Raw genomic sequence first — 16,433 nt, 5'->3', positions numbered from 1 at the left:
ATGGGAAGGGAAGAGAAGCTGCTTTCTCCATTCTGCCCGCACATTTTAAGGTCTATGTTGGGGGTTGGGGTAGCCAGGCAAGGTTTTTTTGTTTGTTTGTTTTTGATTTTTGATTTTTTTTTCAAGCTGCGCTGTTCCAGAATGAAAGGTCACTGTCACTTAGTAACAGGTATTCCAAAAGAAGCAGCAGTTGCTTCATTAGCAGGAATGGGGAGAAAGGTCAGTAAAACCTGAACCCGGAGCGATAACTTCTTTCTCAGTTTGCAAGTATTTATTGAGCTTCTGTTGGTCGGATACCTCCCACCTGCATATCCTTGCTTCTCCACGCTGCTCACTCTACTGGTATGCAGAGCTGAGCTGCGGGAGCGCGCGCGCGAGCGCTGGTGGTGGTGTTTAGCCAAGCAGAGGCACTGGCGACACGTCAACAAAAGAAGACTGGAATCAAAGTATTCCATCTACCCGCGCCTACGCGCCATCCAAGGTCACTTGACTCTGGCTCAGAGCGCCGCAGTTCCTGTCAGGCAACCCTCTTCCCTTTAGGTGGGGGACCACAGTTCTGCACCAAACACCATCGTATCCTTTTGCTCCCAAACTTTCCCACGCCTTTGTAAAAGGCCGTAATCCCTTTGTGAAACTTCCTCCTGTTGCCAAGTTTGCGTGGACCACTTCGGGACAGAACTCAGACTGAAAGAACCCTAGAGGTGGAAATCCAACTTGACATGGATAACAGCTAGATATGTATGTGTGTGATGGGGGGGAGTGAAGAGGAGGTGTGTGTGGGGGGGAGACACGATGACAAGGGACACAACGCCCCTTCCCCAAGTGAAACCCAGGCTACAAGGTGTGCATCCCCTTCTTATTTACTAGTCCTAGCATGCCTTTCAGATAAGGGAAATACATCTAGAAAACTGGGTGCCTTTCTAAAGTCCCTCAAAATTTAACAGCAGTCGAAGTCCATAAACGCTGAGCTGGCCAGGAAATTTCGAGGGAAATTCTTGGTCAGAGACTAGGGGTTAAGAGGGAACTGGGCCATGCATGTTTCTTGGGAACCACCTGAATTTCATTGTGGAGCTGCAGCTTCTAATCTTTTCAGCTTGGCTGTCAATGTGCTTTGACTTAGGACACACTTTGGATTTCCAGGCGAGTCTTGGTTCTTACCAAACATTCTCCTTTTCTATCGGGAATCTTGAATTTGCACAAAGAAGTTTCAGAGATTGGAGGATGTGTCCGAGGCCAACCAATGGGAGTGGACCGAGTCGTCCTGCTCACGACTACTACTCCTGGAGTCCAGTCCACCCGCCCCAACTCGTCCAGTTCCAGATGATGGCGACGCTGAGCCTGGAGCCCGCGGGTCGCAGCTGCTGGGACGAGCCGCTGAGCATCTCAGTGCGCGGCCTGGCCCCCGAGCAGCCCGTCACACTGCGCGCCGCCCTGCGCGACGAGAAAGGCGCGCTCTTCCGCTCCCACGCGCGCTACCGCGCCGACCCCCACGGCGAGCTGGACTTGGCGCGCGCGCCCGCGCTGGGCGGCAGCTTCGCGGGGCTCGAGCCCATGGGGCTGCTCTGGGCCATGGAGCCCGATCGGCCGCTCTGGCGCTTGATCAAGCGCGACGTGCAGACGCCCTTCGTGGTGGAGCTGGAGGTGCTGGACGGCCACGAGCCCGACGGCGGGCGGCTGCTGGCGCGGGCGGTGCACGAGCGTCACTTCATGGCGCCCGGGGTGCGGCGCGTGCCCGTGCGCGAGGGCCGTGTGCGCGCCACGCTCTTCCTGCCTCCAGGTGAGCTGCCCTCCACCTTCCCTTGCTCAGAGTTCCTCTGTGATTTTAAGTGAAGAAAAAGGTACCCAATGACTTAAGACTCAGTAGAAAGGAGACTGGACCCAGCTGGAAGGGGCCTGTTTTGATGATGCTGTTTCTCTGAAGCTGGTCCTTTATTCTGCGGCTAAGTTACAAGCCTTTTTAAGGAAAAGAACAAGACACTTGTAATATAAAATTAAAACTAGTGGTAATAAACGGGGCTGAGGTGGCACACTCCTTTAATTCCAGCACTTGAGAGGCAGAGGCAGACCCGTTTTTAAGTTTGAGGCCAACCTGGTCTACAGAGTGTGTTCCAGGACAGTCAGGCTACACAGATAAGCCCTGTCTCAAAAAACCATAGCCATCTTTAAATATCATTTTAAATGTTAAATCTGTTTTGAGCTGTGCATCATAGCATGGCAGGTTGGGACAGCAAAGCAAAAGGCTGTCTTGAGCTTTGGAGCTCAGGCTAGTCTGGTCAAACCCTTTTCAAAACAAGGAATGTTTCTTTTCTTTTCTTCTCTTTTCTTTCCTTTCCTTTTCTTCTCTTTTCGTTTTGTTTCTTTTCTTTTCTCCTTCCTTCCTTCCTTCCTTCCTTCCTTCCTTCCTTCCTTTCCTCCTCCTCCTCCTCCTCCTCCTCCTCCTCCTCCTCCTCCTCCTCCTCCTCCTCCTCCTCTTCTTCTGTCCAACACAGGGTTTCTCTGTCCTGGAACTCACTCTGTAGACCAGGCTGGCCTTAAACTCAGAGACCCACCTGCCTCTGCCTCCTGAATGCTGGGATTAAAGGTGTGGACCACCACTGACTGGCCAAGGGATATTTCTTGCTTCTGCTGTTTTTCTTTCCATTCCCATACTACATTAAGATTTCAGTCAACTAGCAGTTAGAGGGAGGCCTTTTCTGTCGACTGACAATCTGAGATCATTGCATAGTCATACATAACATGGTGCTTACTTAGCCTCTTTAGTAACTGACAAAATGCAAAATAAAACTACAGACTATATAGCATAGCTTCAAGAGTAACAAACCTTTCAAAGTCTAACATTTCCAATTCTTGTTAAATGCTTGGAGGAAGGGTCACTCAGTACATAGCTAGAGAGAGAGGGGTTGTTCATCTAGCTATTCTGGGAAGCAATTGCTTTTTAACTAGGTAGATCAATATGTAATTCTACCATTGTATGCACACGTGTACTGGAAAGCTTGTTGCTTGGAAATAGTCCAAATGCCCCCACCCACCAATAATGAAGTTGATGAATAAATGGAGGCACATTTGTAGAAGTCAAAATAATTGTCCCTCAGATTCTTGTGCTCAACCCAAATGAAGTCATAGGGAGGCAAGCTCTCTAGTTGCTGGTCATTGCCCCTAGTGTTCAGTAGCAAGGAGCCACAGCAGTGGGAAGAAGGTGCAGCCATTAGTGGCATCCTCTAGTGTCACAGTCCTGCAGGCCTTGGGTATCAGGTTCTCTTGCTTCTGGCCAAGGCCAATGTTACATCCTTAGGTGCAAGATCCTGCACCTCTATAGCTTGACAGCTTTCTGGAATCCTGGAATATTCTGGTGACCAGCAACGCGCCCCCCCCCCCCCCAGCTTTTGTTCTTCATTATTCTCGGCTCACTACTCTCTCTTGTTATCTCTCTATTTCCATATTTCTGATCCTTTCCCTGGCTACTCTTAAATCATTTGGCTGCTTCTTCGGCCAGCTGCCTGAATCCTCCCCAGCACAGCGACGGCTGCCATGACAACTCAGGAAGCCTGCCTCTTGCCAGAGGATGGAGCTCCAGGCTGACACACTTGCCAGCTGCTTAGAAGTTGCAGTATCCATTCAGGAGCTGGGTGCCAGGTGCTGGGCACACACCAACACAGAACTGCCAAGGGGTGAGAGCAGCCACCTGCATTGGTGGTTTCACAACTTGCTCTGCTAAATGCTGAGCTGTCCTGACCACTGCTAATGCACTGGCTCTGCCTCATGCTCCCTGTGGTCTTTATGTTCCCAGCTTAGCCTACATTGAAAGTAGGCAAGAAAAGACCACTCCAGAGGAGCCTTTGTCCAATGTTGCTACACCAGGGGAGGCAGGATAAAAAAGACTGTCTCTCTGAGGACTTGCTGAATAGCCTGCTTGCATTTGTTAGAGAAGGATCATTCGATCAATTACAGTCTAGCCTCTTAGCACCCATCACAATAACTGAGATTGGTGTTTTAGACCAAGCACAGATTTGCCTTCAGGTACAACAACCAGACTAGCTGGGGAAATGCCCCCTTCTATACACACACCAAGGTGGAAATGGTTATAACAGAAAATGTGGTACAAATTGTTTCTAAGAGACATGGCAATAGCTACACTGATGGTGGAAGATAGAAAATAATCCCACACTAGTTCAGAATTACGTACAAAAAAGGGTTATTTATTTAGGGGAGACTTACAGATCACTGTCGTAGATCACAGTCCTCTGCACGAGCAGGGAACAGGAACAGAGTCTAGCAGCCGGAAGTGAGAGCTGTAAGCAAGAGAGTGAGCACAGGCGTTACAGCTGCATTTATAGTATAAGAGACCACACCCAAGTGGGCTGGTATCTTAAAGGCTATTGGCTGAAGGAGCAGAAGGAGCTCCCACAGCACCTCCCCCTTTTGTTTGAATAAGAGAGTTCCAAAACAAAACTATATACACTAGGAACAGATATCAAATATAGGATTAGAATTACAACCAGCATAAACAATATTAAGCAAGGAAGTATGCTAAATGTTTTAATAAATATTCTATCCTAAGGAGTCTAAGTCTTGTATTGGAAATGACTTGGCTAGATCATAAGAGGATGGTAACTACGACTATCTAATTTTCAACCCCATTGAAGGACTGAGAAGGGAAATAATATTACTTGAGTAGTCAGGAAGTGCAATCAAGCAGCTTCCAAAATGTGCAGTAGATGACAGAGACAACTGGCTGCCTTAGCAATCACCCAAAGTCTCATTTGCAATATTGAAGCAACCAACTTTGTCTATGGCCTAGAGTAACTGACAGACCATTTTCAGAGGCAGGAAATTTTTCAAAACCGTCTTACCCTGTCTTGGCAAGATTTGGCAGTCTTTTTTCTTGTATGCCCCTTATCCAGTCTGGACATCATGCACTTTGTCAGTGGTCGAGCCATGGGCAGTTTCTTGCCCAAAGGTTAGTTGTGCCAAGAAGAAGACAAACTCTGAGTGGAATGTCTTTGGTGCTCAACACTCTCTCGGGAATAGATTGGTGCTCCCAGGAGCAATTGTGTCTCACGTCAACAGAACCCTAAGTTATTTAAATGCCATGTGCTACAGATCTTTGAAGTGGTTGAAGGTTACCTATCTATGGAGAATATAATCTCCATGTATCTAAGGAACCTAATTAGTCTGACTAAAAGTATAACAAACATGAATGAATATTGACCTATAATACTTAATACCTACATATTTATTAAAGATTAAGACTTCATATCAGAATATTTAAACAATCTTTTTTTTGGTTTTTTTGAGACAGGGTTTCTCTGCAGCTTTTAGAGCCTGTCCTGGAGCTAGCTCTTGTAGACCAGGCTGGTCTCGAACTCACAGAGATCCACCTGCCTCTGCCTCCCGAGTGCTGGGATTAAAGGCGTGCGCCACCACCGCCCAGCTTAAACAATCTTTAAACAACTGTGCAGTAAAGGAGGACAATGACATAAAAATGTAAACAATGTATAAATATCTTAATCAGAGGTAAAAATATATAATGCAATATGATAAATATATCCTAAAATTGTATCAATGTCTTAAACAGAGGTAGAAATGTGCATGCATGCAATATGACAAAATAGATGTGCATAAGTGTACAAGTCTGTAAAGAGAAATAGCAAATATAATTTGAACTTGTATCAATGTGCAAGAAACTATACCAGTGTAAATTGTCCATAAATAATAGCTCACAAGTATTCACTCTGTTACTCACTATTATTATTAGTGTGAATAATTTCACACTAAATTACCTATTATCCAATTCACTCTTCCTTTTTTATTTTATTTATTTTTTGAGATCTCTAGGCATACATAATTTTTACTCCAACCCCCAACCCTATGCAAGTAATAATCAACTACTATGTGGTGTCTCTAACAGTGAGGACAAACTTTGGTGGGAGAGGGGACGTCACTTTCTAGAACTGCTTCAATTGTCCAACTCCAAAGCCAGCTCTTTTTTTTTTTTTTTTTTTGGTTTTTCGAGACAGGGTTTCTCTGCAGCTTTTAGAGCCTGTCCTGGAGCTAGCTCTTGTAGACCAGGCTGGTCTCGAACTCACAGAGATCCACCTGTCTCTGCCTCCCAAGTGCTGGGATTAAAGGCGTGCGCTACCACCGCCCGGCCCAGCTCTTATTTTTAAGTAGAGATGTATACATGTTCAAATAATCAAATATTACCATGCAGATAAAACAGTATCATAAGGCAGATTTCTCTTTGCTTGTTGATTCTTTCTGGATAGCTATTTTTTTATCTTTAGGCATCTAGATGTCCAAGGTCTCTCCACTCTTTGAAGATGAATATTTTCCTGCAAAGACAAGAACATACACCTGCACCAACCCTTATGAGGTTTTCTTACCACCTATATGATTGTCACCTCTGTGGATGAGCCATTATTTCTCTTTATCAAGAGGTTTCTCTTTTTCAAACTGAATCTTTATCAATTTTGATGGTATCCATAGCTTTTCTTCTCCTGTGGAAACAAGAGCAAAACCCCTTCCCTAACATAGCACATTTCCTGGTTTCCGTTGTGAGGTCAGCACATCTTTGAAATATACAGGCTGATTTCTATTATCCAATGTCTCTGCTGCTGTTGTTCCTTTCTCATTAGCATTAAGACAATTCAAGGTTAATAAAGCATTATGCAATCTATTTCTGGGGATATTTTCCATTCCTTTCTGTTTGTTTAGCATAGTCTTTATAGTTCGATTTGATCTTTTTATAACTGTGTGACCTGCAGGATTGTTTGGTATACCTGTAATATGCTTTATATTATAATAAGCAAAAAACTGTTTCATTTTCTTAGACACATATGCTGGACCATTGTCTGTCTTTATTTGTGCAGGGATACTCATGATGGCCATAACTTCTAATAAATACACGATTACTGATTCAACCATTTCTGTGGTCAAAGAAGTTGGCTATTGAAAATCTGAATAAGTATCAATGATGTGGTGTACATATTTTAATTTCCCAAATTCTGTAAAGTGGAACACATCCATCTGCCAGATCTCATTCCCTTGAGTACCCTTTGGGTTACTCCCTGCTGGTTAATGGTGTTTGGCTATAGAAAGAGCAAGTTGGACATCTCTTTATAATCTCCTTAGCTTGTTGCCATGTAATAGAAAACTCTTTAAACCTTTGCTACTGACATGATGTTTCTTATGAAATTCTGAGGCCTAGAGCACACTTCCAATCAATAATCAATCAATTTTTGCATTACCTTGTGCTAGAGGACCTGGCAGACCTATAAGGGATAGCATGTGTGTTATGTATATAGGACAAAGCTTATTCCTGATTACATATTGAACCTATATCAATAATGAAGTCAATTATGTATCATCTGGTGTAAATTCAGTAGTTTCAATATGCAATACAATTCTTTCTGCATATTGTAAATCAGTAACTATACTGAGAAGTTCTTTAAAATCTCTTAGTACCATGAGAATAACATAATTCGCCTTTTGAACAAAATTATAAGGGCTTTGTTCTACTTTACTTAATTCTTCTGATTTGTAACCTGCCTTTCCTATTTATTTGCATCTGTATAAAATGTACAGGCTCCAGTTATTGGTACATCATGTACAATTGGGGGAAGAATTCAAGTAGTTCTCTTTATAAGGTTAATTCTATCACTTTTGGGATAATTGCTATTAATGTCTCTCAAAAAATTAGCACAAGTTCTTTACCAAGGTTCATTGTCTTCCCATAATTTTTTAATTTCATCACCAGTAAAAGGAACTATAATCTTTGCTGAGTCTATACCTGCTAGTTGATGAAGTCTCACATTTCCTTTTACAATTAATTCAGAGACTTTTCCCATATAAGTTTTTAAATTTTTTACTTGGTTTATATAGTAAAAAGATCCATTCTAAGATAATATCTTCCCTCTGCATTAAAATTCCTGCAGTTTGTCTTTCATTAAAGGCCATTGTTTAACCCATATGGATTTCTCAGTTAAACATTTTAAAGGCATGGCTGTTAGTACTTCTGAAGGTTTGCTAGTTGCTTTGTGTTCTTGTATAGCTTGAATGGCTGGTGACCTTTTTTATATAATACTTTATAATATCTTTCCCAGAAGCATGAGTTTTGGGGATTGCAGGAATGTTAACCTGGGTATTCCATTGCTGAAATAGGTCACGGTCCCATAAATTCACTGCAATATTTGCTACATATGGCCTCAGTCTTCCTTTCTGTCCTTCCGTCCCTATGCATTCAACCCACCTCATGCTTTGTTTTACTTGAGATAGGGTTCCAATTCCTAGGAATTGAATATCTGCCTTTTGAAGAGGCCAATCTGGATGCCAAGATTCTGGAGTAATGATAGTCACATCTGCATCTGTGTCTAGTAATCCCTCAATTACAATGTCATTTATAAGCATTCTTACCTTTGATCTTTGATCATTTATAGAAGTCTGCCAAAATGTATGTTTCCTATTTCCTACTGGAGTTTTTGACTCATCCTCCAGGTCTAGTCCATCATCCAGAACAGTATGGGTTTTTTTTTGTTGTTGTTGTTGTTGTTTCAGTAGGCACTGGTTAATTTTCCTGGTGAGACATGTTCTCCTCAGTGATTGTGAATGACTGGGCCTTGTTTGACATTGGGGCCTTTGAAAGGCCCCCAAGGAATTTCCCTGTGGTATCTGGTTGCTTCGTCTGTCTCTTGTCGACCTACATTGATTAGTCCAGTGTCTGCCTTTGCCATACCTCCTACATATACCATAATGTTGAGTCCTCCTATTCTTGCCATTCCTAGAGGATACATTATTCCTAGGAATTCCTTGTCTACAGTCCCTTCTTAGATGTTCTATTCTTCCACAATTAAAACATTTGGCATTTCGGTGTTTCCTCATACCATTGGAAATTGCTTCTCCTACCCAAGCTTCAGTAGTATAGTCAAATGTTTCAACATTCATTATACGAAAGATCCATTCGTCTATGGGTGCTGACCTAACCTTTAAAGGCCAGAGGATCTTCTTACATTCTAAGCTGGCATTTTCAAAAGTCAAAGATTCAATAAGTACATGTCTAGCTTCAGGGTCTGTCACTCCTACTTGTACAGTCTTAGTTAGTAAAGGGTTCTCTCTGGTCCTGTTTAACCCTAATATACGACTCAGATCTCTTTCCTGGTTCCTGAATCCTGTCCCAACATTTAAACCTGCTATGCTACATAGGGACAAGGTATGTTTGTTGTAGTGAGCCTGTTCCTGAGGCTCAGAGTAATGACCATTGCCAAGGATTTGATCTTGGGAAATTTCAAATTCTTTTGATTTCCCCTGTTGCTCTAAAATTTTTGCCTCTTCTCTCCAATAACACTTCCAAAGCAGCTGAGGTTCATTTTCTAAGACTGTGGAGATTAATTGAAGCCAATCGTGTGGGGTAGCCTTAGTACTTGAGGCCCACATTTTCACCATTTCCCTGACAAATAGTGAATGTAGCACATAAGAAACTATTGCTTGTTTTATTTCTTTTATATCGCTCATATGTATTGGTTCCCCTGCATATTCTTTGACTACCTTAGAGTACTTTGGGCCAGATTGTCTTTCCAAGGAAATTACTGGATATGCAGTTGAAATTCTGTGTAAGTCATCTAGGGCTCTGGCACGTACTGATGAGGCTAAATCCTGTCCTTGTACCTTCTGTCCCTGCTCATCAATTTCAATAAATTCCTCAATCTTTTCAAATATTTTTACTACTGCCTTTTAAAAAGTCTGAATCTCCTGTAATGTCTCATTCTTGGACATATCATAATTTTTTAACAGATTTTGATAGTTAGATTGAACAGCACAAATTCAGATAATCTTGTCAAATTGATGCTATCCCTCTCCATAGTATTGAACCATTTCTTAAAATGAGATAATATTGAAAACAAAGCTAATTATTAGAATAAAATAATAGGAAGGAAAATAGTGTAAGTCTTGCCCAATACCTTCCTTAATATAAGCAAAATAATTATTGGACTCCTGGATGTTATCACTCATTTTTCTGTAGTTTTTCAGATCTTACCTGTCGTAAAGTAATTACAGTGAATTGGAATAGATATAATAATTGTTATCGGACAGCAGGTATCATAGCTGCAGCCACGTGACAGAGAGAAGCTGGCAGCAGCTAACAGCACATATTGCTTACTTAGGTACTAAAAAATATGCTTTGTTTAACAAATTAAGAACAGTTATTAAGGTGGTCAAACAATTCAAAGGGTTGGGGCCCAGTATAAAGAGAAAACCCAAAGTTTTCCATCAATGCAGGTTCCAGACTGTATGTACCTCAGGGATTGCAGGCAGCAGTGTGTGGGTCACAAGCTGGGAGCAGTGAGCAGCAACCTGCTGTATCTGAGGGTCAGCTAAAGCTGCAGGTGGGAGAGTCATTGCCCAATGTGCCACACAGCTGGCGGGCCAATCCCAAAAAATGTGGACTGGTCCTCATGTTCGGGTGCCAGATAATGGTAGAAGATACAAAATAATCCCACACTAGTTCAGAATCATGTATAATAAAGGGTTATTTATTTAGGGGAGACTTACAGATCACTGTCCTAGAATGCAATCCTCTGCACAAGCAGGGAACAAGAATAAAGTCTAGCAACCGGAAGCAAGAGAGCAAGCGCAGGCTTTACAGCTGCATTTATAGTATAAGAGACCATGCCCAAGTGGGCTGGTAGCTTAAATGCTATTGGCTGAAGGAGTGGAAGGAGCTTCACATCACTACACTGTCTGGCACCATAATGTGTTTTGTTTTGTTTTTATTTTTTTATTTTGCGGGAGCCTACCACTTCCCAAGTAAATGCATGGAGTCTTATTCTTATTATGAATAAGTAATAAATACCTAGCCTTAGCTTGACTTGTTTCTAGCCTGATTTTTGTAACTTAAATTCTCCCATGTACCTTTTGTCTCTGGGCTTTTACCTTTCTTTTCTTTTCTTTCTTTTTTTTTTTTTTTTTTTTGAATTTTCGAGACAGGGTTTCTCCGTAGCTTTTGGTTCTTGTCCTGGAACTAGCTCTTTTAGACCAGGCTGGCCTCGAACTCACAGAGATCCACCTGCCTCTGCCTCCCAAGTGCTGGGATTAAAGGCGTGCGCCACCACCGCCCGGCTGCTTTTACCTTTCTATACACTTTTCTTTCCTTCTTACTCGGTGACTTGCCATGTAGCTGGGTGGCTGCCCCTGAAGTCCTCCTTTCCTCCTTTTCTCACTCCTTTTTCTTCTCTTTTTTTTCCTTCCATTTATTCTATCTTCATGCCAGGCCCACCTATTTTTTCTCATGCCAAGTTATTGGTTGTCCAACTCTTTATTAGACCAATCAGGTGTTTTAGACAGAGTAAGACAGCTATGCAAAGATAAACAAATGTAACATAAAAGAATGCAGCACATTTTTGTATCACTAAATAAATGTTCCACAGTACAGACAAATGTAACACATCTTCAACTCATATTACACAACAATAACACCCAGCCATGGTCTTTGTGTGGTCATCTCATGGAGTGTTGAAGATGGCTGGTGCTGGCACAAGAGTAGGTGAGCTCTTAGACCATTATCCCTTTGGTTCAAGGTGGCCAAGACTGCGAAGAAGAGTTCAATAACTGTGGATCATTAAACACTTCTTACTAATGCTTAGTTCTGTTTCTTCCCCAGAACCTGGGCCCTATCCTGGGATCGTGGACCTTTTAGGAGTTGGAAGTGGCCTTCTGGAGTATCGAGCAAGTTTGCTGGCTGGGAGGGGTTTTGCTGTCTTGGCTCTGGCTTACTATAACTACGATGACCTCCCCAAGGGCTTGAAAACCATGCGCATGGAGTACTTTGAAGAAGCTGTGCACTACCTGCTTAGTCACCCTGAGGTTAGATCTCCCTCAAATTTTACCGGGTCCTGTTATACCTCATCATGTGCTTGATTTCACAGAGCGAGTGAACTGATGGCAGCCTCTCTCTAGTTCACAGAGAGCCCAAGCCCACTTGAGATTTCTAGGTTTGCTACAAGTAAAGGGAAAGGAAAGGTAGGGCCCTCCCCAGCCAGTGCTCACTCAAATGATGAGCTCAGCAGCGTTCTCCTGCCTCTGTCCCCATGTCCCTATGTCCCCGTGCCCTTGTGCGAGCAGAGACAGAAGCACTGGGTGAACTTGACAGTCAGCAGCTGGAGACCAGGGTGTGCTGAGCTTTCTAGCTTCAGCACAGCACAGGCTGGGTGCTAATCCTGGCTTGTTTTATAATTTTATAATCAGAACTTAAAGTGACTGGAAGCGTTGGCGCTCTTAGAGAAGTGGAGCCAGGGTAGGCTGCATCTAGAGAGAAGTTTGAGAGCAGATTTTGCCAATTTTGCACTCCACAATTTTGGCACTTCTGTTTCTTCTTTGATAAGTAGATATCCTAGTTTCGTCTGTTTTGGCAGTGATTAAAAATACAAATACCACAACAAAAGCAACTCATGGGGAAAGGGCTTCTTTTAACTCACAGTCCATTGAGGTAGGGAAGTCACAGGGGCAGATGCTGGTCATATCACATTCATCTTCAGGATCGGAGAGCCAAGAATCCATGCATGCTGATACTCAGGTTTTTTTTTTTTTCCAGTTTTATACAGCCTAGGGTCCGGCTCTAGAAATAGCGCCACCTACATTCAAGGTAGGTATGCCCACCTCAGTTAGTGAAATTAAGAAATTCCCTTAAAGGGCTGGAGAGATGGCTCAGGGGTTAAGAGCACTGACTGCTCTTCCTGAAGTCCTGAGTTCAATTCCCAGCAACCACATGGTAGCTCACAACCATTTATAGTGGAATCTGATGCCTTCTTCTAACATGCAGGTTTACATGCAGAGCATACATACAGAAAATATAAATAAAAAAGAGAAAGAATCCCCTTAAAGGCATGTCTATAGGTCAACCCAGCCTAGGTTCCTTGATTTAACTGTCTCCCCAGGTATGTCTAGACTGTGTCAGGTTGACAATTAAAAATTTCATAGTAGGGTAATTAAAACATATTTGATCATGTAATTGTTAGTATTTTAGTGGGGGGTTACATTTTAAAGTGGTCAAGGATACCGTTGCCAGAGGGGAGGAGTAGGAAGAGGAGAAAGAAAGAGAAAGTGATAGATTGATTGAAGGATTGATTGATTGATTGTTTTCTATGAGAGGTCAGCCAAATAGCCATTTGCTTATAGCCCAGAGGCCACTGGGATGGTACCCAGAAGGCACAGAGTAGGGACTGGAAGAAAGGAAAGTACAACAGACATCTTCCCACAGGTTCAGCAGGGAACAAGGGAAGAGAACAAAGTCATAACTAGCATGGCCTAGGGTGCAGGGCTGTGAGGACATAGGAGAGGCCCAGAGCAGAGAGGACCTGGAGGACCAGCAGAGAGAAGTCAGGAGGAGAGGAGCCCGGAAGTGAGTGTGGGAGGCCAACCCTGGAGTAAGGTAGTGGACAACATCCCAAACACAACGAGAGGTGGCTCCTTGTGGGACGTCTGAGAGCTTGAGCTGCCATGGGACTAGGTAGAGGGGGGAGTGAGGAAATGAGACATTCCTCCTGCTGTATGAAAAGCTGAAGGTGGGGGGACGCATGTGGGGCTCTGAGGAGGTAGGAGAGGGTGTGAGGTGGTCCTCTGGAGAAGCGGGAAGCCAGACACCAGTGATGCATAGCACAGCTGATGGGCACATCGGTGCTCGTGACAGATGAAAGGTCAGCCAGCAGGAATGGTTGTTTTCCTTAGTTTCTTGGGGTCCATTGTCTCAATAGTCTAATGACCACAGGGAGGGGTACAGTGTCTTAGAGAACCTTCATTCCTGCTAGGATGGTTTAAATAATAGATTCCAGATGTTGGCTTTGGTCCATGTACTTTTCCAGCTGGGCCTACTCAGTGTCCAATACCATTCCTGGACTAATTCTCTCTCTCTCTTTTTTAAAAATATTTTTCTCAGGTAAAAGGTCCAGGAATTGGGATTCTTGGGATTTCCAAAGGGGGTGAACTTGGCCTTGCTATGGCCTCCTTCCTGAAGGGCATCAAGGCTGCTGTCTTCATCAATGGCTCTATGGCCGCTGTTGGGAACACCATATACTACAAGGATGAGACTATCCCTCCTTTGTCTGTTCTGAGAGATCAATTCAAAGTGACCAAAGATGGCCTCGTGGATGTTGTGGAAGGGCTTCAAAGCCCTTTGGTAGAGATGAAGAGCATCATCCCTGTGGAAAGGTCTGACACCACCTTCCTGTTCCTTGTGGGTCAGGATGACCACAACTGGAAGAGCGAGTTCTATGCCAATGAGATCTCCAAACGCTTACAGGCCCATGGCAAGGAGAAGCCTCAGATCATCTGCTACCCAGAAGCGGGGCACTATATTGAGCCCCCTTACTTCCCCCTGTGCAAGGCTGGCATGCATGTCCTGGTGGGTACTAATATCATCTTTGGAGGGCAACCTAAGCCTCATGCCATGGCCCAGGTTGATGCGTGGCAGCAACTCCAGACTTTCTTCCACAAACACCTGGGTAGTATGTAAGAATTAGGGGAGTACGGGCTGGAGAGATGGCTCAGCCATTAAAGGCTAGGCTCACAAACAAAAATATAAGAATTAGGGGCTGACTCCTCAAATATTATCCATTGTCTGATGGTTGGGGGGTAGTTCAAACACATTGTAAGAACATCAGTTAAGATTACTTTATCTATGCCAGGCGGTGGTGCTACAGCACTTGGGAGGCAGAGGCAGGCAGATCTCTGTGAGTTTGAGGCCAGCCTGGTCTACAAGAGCTAGTTCCAGGACAGGCTCCAAAAGCTACAGAGAAACCCTGTCATGAAAAACCAAAAAAAATTACTTTATCTAAACAGTGCTGAACATAGTGCTTATGCAAGGCTAGAAATGCGGTTCAGTGGTAGAGCACCCAACTGTCTTGTGAAGTCTCTGCGATCAATCCCAAGTACTCTAGGAAAATAGGCAAATGTTTTATGGAAACTGTACGTATTCAAGAAATCATGCTCAGAATAAAAAGAACACCATGAGTAGCCACACTGTTGTGTTATTAAAAATTATGTCCTTTAATTCTTGGGGTGGTGTTGCTGTTATCATCTTCCTTCCAAGAAGTGACTTTGAGGGGCCTTTTCAGATGCTTAACACAGTGGAAAGAAGGCTTTTGTTGCACATATATCCAACAAGAACACCTGTTGTTTTTAACGAAACTCTCAATCATTTAATTTTATCAATAAACACTGGGAATCAGATGTTGGGGTAAAAACCTGCTAGCTCAGAGAGGCATAGAAAGCACCCAAATGACCTTCCTCCTCTGGAAAAAGGCCTTTCTCTTATGCCATCTCAAACAAAACTCCTCAAACTGGATAACTGGATGTCCTTCCTCTCTCTCTCTGTCTCTGTCTCTGTCTCTGTCTGTCTCTCTGTCTCTCTCTCTCTCTTTCTCTCTCTTCTCCTGACTTCCTCCTGCTCTGTATATTTTTTTCCTGTCAACTTGCTGCTTGCTCTGCCTCTTGACCTATTGTTGATTTTATTTAATCCTGTTTACAGTATTCAAGCAGACAGCTCTTGGTTAAAGGTATGTGCTAGGGTTGAGCCACACCACAACTAGAAACAGATTTTTTAAAAATATTTATTTATTTATTTATTTATTATGTATACAATACTCTGTCTGTGTGTATGTCTGCAGGCCAGAAGAGGGCACCAGACCCCTTTATGGATGGTTGTGAGCCACCATGTGGTTGCTGGGAATTGAACTCAGGACCTTTGGAAGAGCAGGCAATGCTCTTAACCTCTGAGCCATCTCTCCAGTCCTAGAAGCAGATTTTTCTATTAAATAATGCAATCTATCTTGGGGTTCTCTGTGTGATTGAATAGCCTGCAACAAACATCGATTTTACAAGGCAAACAATGGGAAAAGAATCCCCTTCATACGATGAGCTCTGTGCCATGTCAACACTTGGGGATGATGGGAATTCAGTCCAGGAAGCCATAGATCAGCTGGGGAAGGAAACGGAGAGTCTAGGATCCCATGTTGTGTCAGCCTTCAGACCTGTCTGAGGCAGGGAAGAGAATGTGTGTGAGCAAGTGCTCTTGTCCCCACACATTTAGGCCACAACAACCCACTAGTCAGCTATTGGTCTTGTTAGGAAGGGAAGAATGATTTCTTTACCCAGTGCTAGGTTCATGGTTGAGCCCTGCCCTTATAACACAAGACAGGTTGTCAGGAGAAAAGTGTATAAACTTAATTAATAAACGTGAAGTCTTCAGACACATTGTCTCAACGTAGTATTTTTGGGAGAAGAGTCGCTTGTTGGTCCTGGCTGCCCAGCCATGAAATAACCACTCAAAAAAACATACTGTTTGCAATATTGTTTGGCCAATAGCTTAAGTGTATTTCTGGCTAAACTCATATCCTAAACTCAACCCATCTCTATTATTCTGTATATCGCCATGTGACTGTGGCTTA

The 16,433-nt window shown here is 43.3% G+C and overlaps 1 protein-coding gene across 1 annotated transcript; it reads left to right on the top strand.

Moving 5' to 3' along the window:
- The first annotated feature begins 1,314 nt into the window (after positions 1-1,314).
- Positions 1,315-15,004, top strand: LOC119818549 (acyl-coenzyme A thioesterase 1). The gene is made up of 3 exons (XM_038336045.2): positions 1,315-1,777; positions 11,654-11,856; positions 13,925-15,004. The coding sequence occupies exons 1-3, from the start codon at positions 1,321-1,323 to the stop codon at positions 14,498-14,500; spliced, it is 1,236 nt and encodes a 411-aa protein (XP_038191973.1). The 5' UTR covers positions 1,315-1,320; the 3' UTR covers positions 14,501-15,004.
- The last annotated feature ends 1,429 nt before the right edge of the window (positions 15,005-16,433 follow it).

The sequence above is a fragment of the Arvicola amphibius genome, chromosome 7 (genome assembly GCF_903992535.2).
Source record: "Arvicola amphibius chromosome 7, mArvAmp1.2, whole genome shotgun sequence".
In the NCBI taxonomy this organism is placed as follows: domain Eukaryota; kingdom Metazoa; phylum Chordata; class Mammalia; order Rodentia; family Cricetidae; genus Arvicola; species Arvicola amphibius.
Note: the sequence above shows the minus strand (reverse complement) of the source record. Positions and strands in the feature narration are given on the sequence as shown.